Source organism: Grammomys surdaster, unplaced genomic scaffold (assembly GCF_004785775.1).
Source record: "Grammomys surdaster isolate TR1022 unplaced genomic scaffold, NIH_TR_1.0 371, whole genome shotgun sequence".
In the NCBI taxonomy this organism is placed as follows: Eukaryota; Metazoa; Chordata; class Mammalia; order Rodentia; family Muridae; genus Grammomys; species Grammomys surdaster.
In genome coordinates, this window is record NW_021604790.1 from 6,641,275 (window position 1) to 6,646,768 (window position 5,494).

A 5,494-nucleotide genomic window follows, 5' to 3' on the forward strand; every position below is an offset into this window, starting at 1 on the left:
AGACAGATGAATTCTCGTGCTCACTTTTCTATCTCTTATTTGTTTTGTTTTTTCGAGACAGGGTTTCTCTGTGTAGCCCTGGCTGTCCTGGAACTCACTCTGTAGACCAGGCTGGCCTCGAACTCAGAAATCCGCCTGCCTCTGCCTCCCAAGTGCTGGGATTAAAGGCATGCACCACCACCGCCTGTCCTATCTCTTATTTTTAAAATTTAATAATTATTACTATTTTTTAGACACAGTCTATTATGTAGCTTGGAAGTCACTATGTCGAGCACCTCAGACTCACAGATATCCATCTGCCTTTATTAGGTTAAAGAGCACACCAACAGGCTACATTGTCTTTCTTGTTCCATCTGGGACTTGTCCCGTGGGATGATATCGGCTACACTTGGGGTAGGTCTGTCCACCTCAGTTTACCTAATCGATATAATCTCTCACGACTTGCCCAGACATTTGAGTCCTAGGGGGTTCTAGTTCTGGTCAAGTTGAAACCACTATTAACCAGCACAGCTAGAAGTACAGGTTTTTGCAGGAGTTTTATGTTACGGGTTCCAGGTGAGAGGCAGAGCTCAGGTCATGAACTAAGTGGTGACTGTGGTTGTCACAGGAATGAGTGGAGAAAGTAAAGCTGACACAGGCCCGGAGCTGGGATCTGGTGCACAGTGCAGTCCAGTGGCTTAATGTATACTCCTCTACCCTAAGTGGTGAGGCTGCCAAGCATACATTCTCTGCATGTGACCTTCCTGCAGTTTGCTCAAGTGACATACTGTCCTATCAAGCACGATCATCTTCAGTGAAGCCTCACAGATACATTTCTACCAATTGCCTTCTTGGGAGTAGGCGGTTGTTTGTTGCAAGCTATGGTGCTTTTAGGACATCAATGACACCTAAGACATGGTCCATCAGGCCATAAGCACAGTGTGGAGAAAGGGAAGGCATTTAGAAGGGACCACCTAAGGTAGGAGGCCCTGTCCAAGGTGCTGGAAGGGTGGGCAGGAGCTAGCCACATTGGGAGATTGGTTGAGGTCCCTTGGCAGGTCCAGAGCTCCAGTTTTCAATGGAAACCGGGCTGGTTTAAGGTAGTCGAAGGTCAGAGAAGAAGCATGTGAGCCCAGGGGAGACTTCACACAGAGGATGTCAAGTTTACAGGAGCCTGGGGTAGTGGGAGGAGTGACGAGTTTGAGGCTAACCTGGACTACAGGAGACTCTGAACAGCAGGGCTGGGGCAGGGTGTGTGTGTGTGTGTCTCACTCTGCAGTTAGTCTGCTATTTGCCAGCTCTGTGACCTTAGCATTCCTTTTTTTCCTTTGGAAGTAGCCTTTCAAGTAGCCTAGGCTAACTCTAGACTCACACATGTAGCCAAAGATAATCCTGACTCCTGAGTCTCCTAGCTCTATTTTCCAAATTCTGGGATTACAGGTATGTGCCACCCCTTCCAGCTTTGGGACAATGTATAACATTTTGAAGCATAGTTGGTTCATCTCTGGACCCTAGATACTGTTCTAAGGGTCGTGTGAAACCATGTGGGTCACATGACAGATGTCGATCCTTTCTTCCTTATAGTATTTTTGTTAACAAACCACATATCATATCATATCATATCATATCGCTGAATTCTTCCAAAAAATAGAGTAGGGGAACTGAATGGGTAAGAATACTGACTCATCTTGTAGAGGATCCAGGTTCAATTCCCGGCACCCACATAGTGGAGCGCAGCCATCTTTGAGTCCAGGTCCAGGAAATCCAAAGCCTTCTTCTGGCCTCCATGGGCACCATAGTGAACACACATACATGTGATACACACACATACATGTGGTACACACACATACATGCAGACCAACGTGAACTCAGAGATGCAGCTGCCCCTGCCTCCCAAGTGTTAGGATTAAAGGCATTCACCACCACCACCTGGCCAGTTTGTTTCTTCGTAAGAATGACTACTATTGCCGGGCAGTGGTGGTGCATGCCTTTGATCCCAGCACTTGGGAGGCAGAGGCAGGCAGATTTCTGAGTTTGAGGCCAGCCTGGTCTACAGAGTGAGTTCCAGGACAGCCAGGGCTACACAGAGAAACTCTGTCTCGAAAAACCAAAAAAAAAAAAAGAATGACTACTATCAAAAATTTATTTAAGCCCATAAATGTGTCAAACACATAGAATAAAATAAAATAAATCTAGACTGCACTTGGGAGACAGAGGCAGGCTGATCTCTGTGAGTTTGAGGCCAGCCTGGTCCATAGGGTTACAGGACAGCCAAGTCTATATATACAAAGAGACCCTGTCTCATTAAATAAAAATAAATAAATAAATGAATAAATTAATGGATAAATAAATAAATAAAACTAAATAATGCTATTAAAAAAAACTAATTGTAGCTGGGCGGTGGTGGCACACGCCTTTAATCCCAGCACTTGGGAGGCAGAAGCAGGCGGATTTCTGAGTTCTAGAGTTTGAGGCTAGCCTGGTCTACAGAGTGAGTTCCAGGACAGCCAGGGCTACACAGAGAAACTCTGCCTTGAAAAACCAAAACCAAAAACAAAAAAAAAAAAAAAAAAAAAAACAAACCCTAATTGTAGAAAAAGAGTAGGCCTTGACAGGAGACCAGAGTCCTGTAGTTCCTGTTCTGAGTTCCCCTTACATCAATTTAGCAAGACTGCTTCTGCTCTTTAGAGGAAGCCAAAGTACTTGTGCAACTGAATTCTATAAATGAACACAGGGTTAGAGAAATATGATATTTTGGGGCCGAGAATGAGCCAACTCTCCACTGTACACTTGGAACTAGGTGGTTGACAAAGTAGTAATCATGGCTCAGTGACTGGAGGTAATTGCCACCAAATCTGAAGATCTGAGTTTGTCCCATGGGACCCACATGGTGGGAACAATCAGCTCCCATAAACTGTCTTCTGACTTCTACATGCATACCGTTTATATGGCTTTTATATGCATATAAGTGGGTGTCATGGCTATTTCTGGTTCTCAACTTGACTATATCTGGAATGAACTACAATCCAGAATTGGGCACACTTGTGATTCAGAATACTTACCCATCTTCTAGAGGACCCAGGTTGAGGCTGGAAGACACAGTTTCTGACCTAGATCTTGGCAGGAAGATCCTGTGGCATAGTGGCCATGAAAAGCTTAGGCCTGCTCTTTCTGAGCTGATAGCACTCCTGCCAACATGGTGAACATTCTTAAGACCCGCCGGACATTCTGCAAGAAATGTGGGAAGTACCAGCCCCACAAGGTGACCCGGTACAAGAAGGACAAGGGTTCTTTGTATGCCCAGGGAAAGCGGCGTTATGACAGGAAACAGAGTGTCTATGGTGGGCAGACTAAGCCTATTTTCTGCAAAAAGGCTAAAACTACAAAGAAGATCGTGCTGCGACTGGAGTGCGTCGAGCCCAACTGCAGATCTCAGAGGATGCTGGCTAGTAAGAGGTGCAAGCGTTTTGAACTGGGAGGCGACAAGAAGAGAAAGGGCCAAGCGATCCAGTTCTAAGCCGATTTTGTTATGAAGACAGTAAAATCTTGACCTTTCACCCCCTTTGATTGTCTTTGGGGAGGGAATAAATTAAAGCTTTCAGAAATTGAAAAAAAAAAAGAAAAGAAAAGCTTAGGCCCAGGCCAGGTAGTACACACCTTTAATCTCAGGAGACTGAGTCGAGGAGATCTCTGAGTTCAAGGTCAGCCTGGGACAAAGCAAGTTCCAGATCCAGGTGGTATATACCTTTAATTTGGTCCACTCCTTCTGCTGGAGGCCTACATAAGGACATTGGAAGAAGGAAGATTCACTCTTCTTGTACTGCTTGCATTTCCTTGCCAGCACATCTGTTGGAACCTACTTCTACAGAAGACCAGCTGAAACAACCTCATGGGACTGAGCAACTACTAGATTCTTGGACTTCCCATCCACAGCTGCCCATTGTTGGATTAGTCAGATTGCAGACTGTAAGTCATCACAAAAAATTACCTTAATATATAGAGACGTTCCATAAGTTCGGTGACTCTAGAGAACCCTGACTATTACGGTGGGTATATGAATACACACTAGATGCATTTTTATTAGTACTCATTCTTAAGAATAAACAAACTGGCCAAGTGGTGAAGGCCTTTAATCCCAGAGGCAGGTGGATCTCTGAGTTCAAGGCTAGCCTGGTCTACAGAGTGAGTTCTAAGATAGCGAGGGCTAGGGGGCTGGAGAGATGGCTCAGTGGTTAAGACTACATTTCCAAAGGTCCTGAGTTCAAATCCCAGCAACCACATGGTGGCTCACAACCATCTGTAATGAAATCTGATGCCCTCTTCTGGTGTGTCTGAAGACAGCTACAGTGTACTCATATAATAAATAAATAAATCTTAAAAAAAAAAAGATAGCGAGGGCTACATAGAGAGAGAAATCATGTCTCAAAAATATCAAAATAAATAAATAAATAAGCAAAAAAAGAAATAAGAGTAAACGAACTGACAGCTGTGCTCCACACATCTGTAGGCCCAGCATTGGAAAAAGGAGGATCAGGAGTTTAAGACTAGCCTCAGCTACATAGCAAGTTCAAGATAAAAAATAATAAATGGACCATGATGACTGTGCATCGCCCCGCCCTCTGATTTCTTGGTACTTGGCTTTTGCCACACTGCTCGGGGATGGTCAGGCTAGCTGTTTGCCTGGTCTGCAGCTGTGCGTGTGGTTCCTCAGGTCATTCACCTTGAGGCTAATGAGCTGCAGTGAGGGGTTGGACAGTGGTTGGTATGGTTGGGTGTTGTTTCAGGACCCTCTGGGATGGTATTAAGAGATGGGTACAAAGAACTGCCTGGAAAACACCAGTGTCTGTCTTACAGAGTTTTAATCGTGCCATGAGGAATCCAGCCATGAAGTGTTGGGCTGCTCTGTGATGCCCATGGGGAAGGGAGGCACAAGGGTATGACTTTAAGAACCTCAAGTCCTGATAAGGGAACTCCCACAAGTTGAGTTGCTAGGATCAGGTACACAGTGTGCTGGTGAACACAGGTGACAGCCATGATGGTCTTTCCTAGAGAACTTAGGTCAGTGTCATAGAAAAAGGAAGCCAGTAGTGACCTATGAATACTGTTTTCTTACAGAAGATGAGAGCTGTCCTTCCTGTCGGCTGTCACTGTTGATCTCTGGGGTGTTACTGGGGCTACTGGTAATATTCCTAGTTCTGGCGTTTTTGATTCATCTAAAATACAAAAAAGGTAGGTTCTCCTGGTATGCTCCTGTGCTGTTCAGACTCAGCAGGGCAGAGTGGGAGGTGAAGTTTGGTTGTGGCACACACCTTTGATCCCAGCACTCAGAGGCAGAGACAGATGGATCTCTGAGTTAGAGGTCAGCTTGGTCTACAGAGCAAGTTCCAGGACAGTTAGGGTACACAGAGAAACTCTGTCTCAAAAAATTATACAAAGACAGAGAGAGAGAGGAGAGAGGGAGGAAGAGGGAGAGAGAGAGAGAGAGAGAGAGAGAGAGAGAGAGAGAGAGAGAGAG

At 45.2% G+C, this 5,494-nt stretch overlaps 1 protein-coding gene across 1 annotated transcript in view; it reads left to right on the forward strand.

The window, feature by feature from the left end:
- Milr1 (mast cell immunoglobulin like receptor 1) overlaps positions 1-5,494 on the forward strand; it is an 18,579-nt gene that overhangs the window by 6,399 nt on the left and 6,686 nt on the right. Inside the window, exon 4 of the mRNA XM_028780366.1 lies at positions 5,095-5,208. Within this exon, the coding sequence (XP_028636199.1) occupies positions 5,095-5,208 (114 nt within the window). The remainder of the gene's footprint in view (positions 1-5,094; positions 5,209-5,494) is intronic.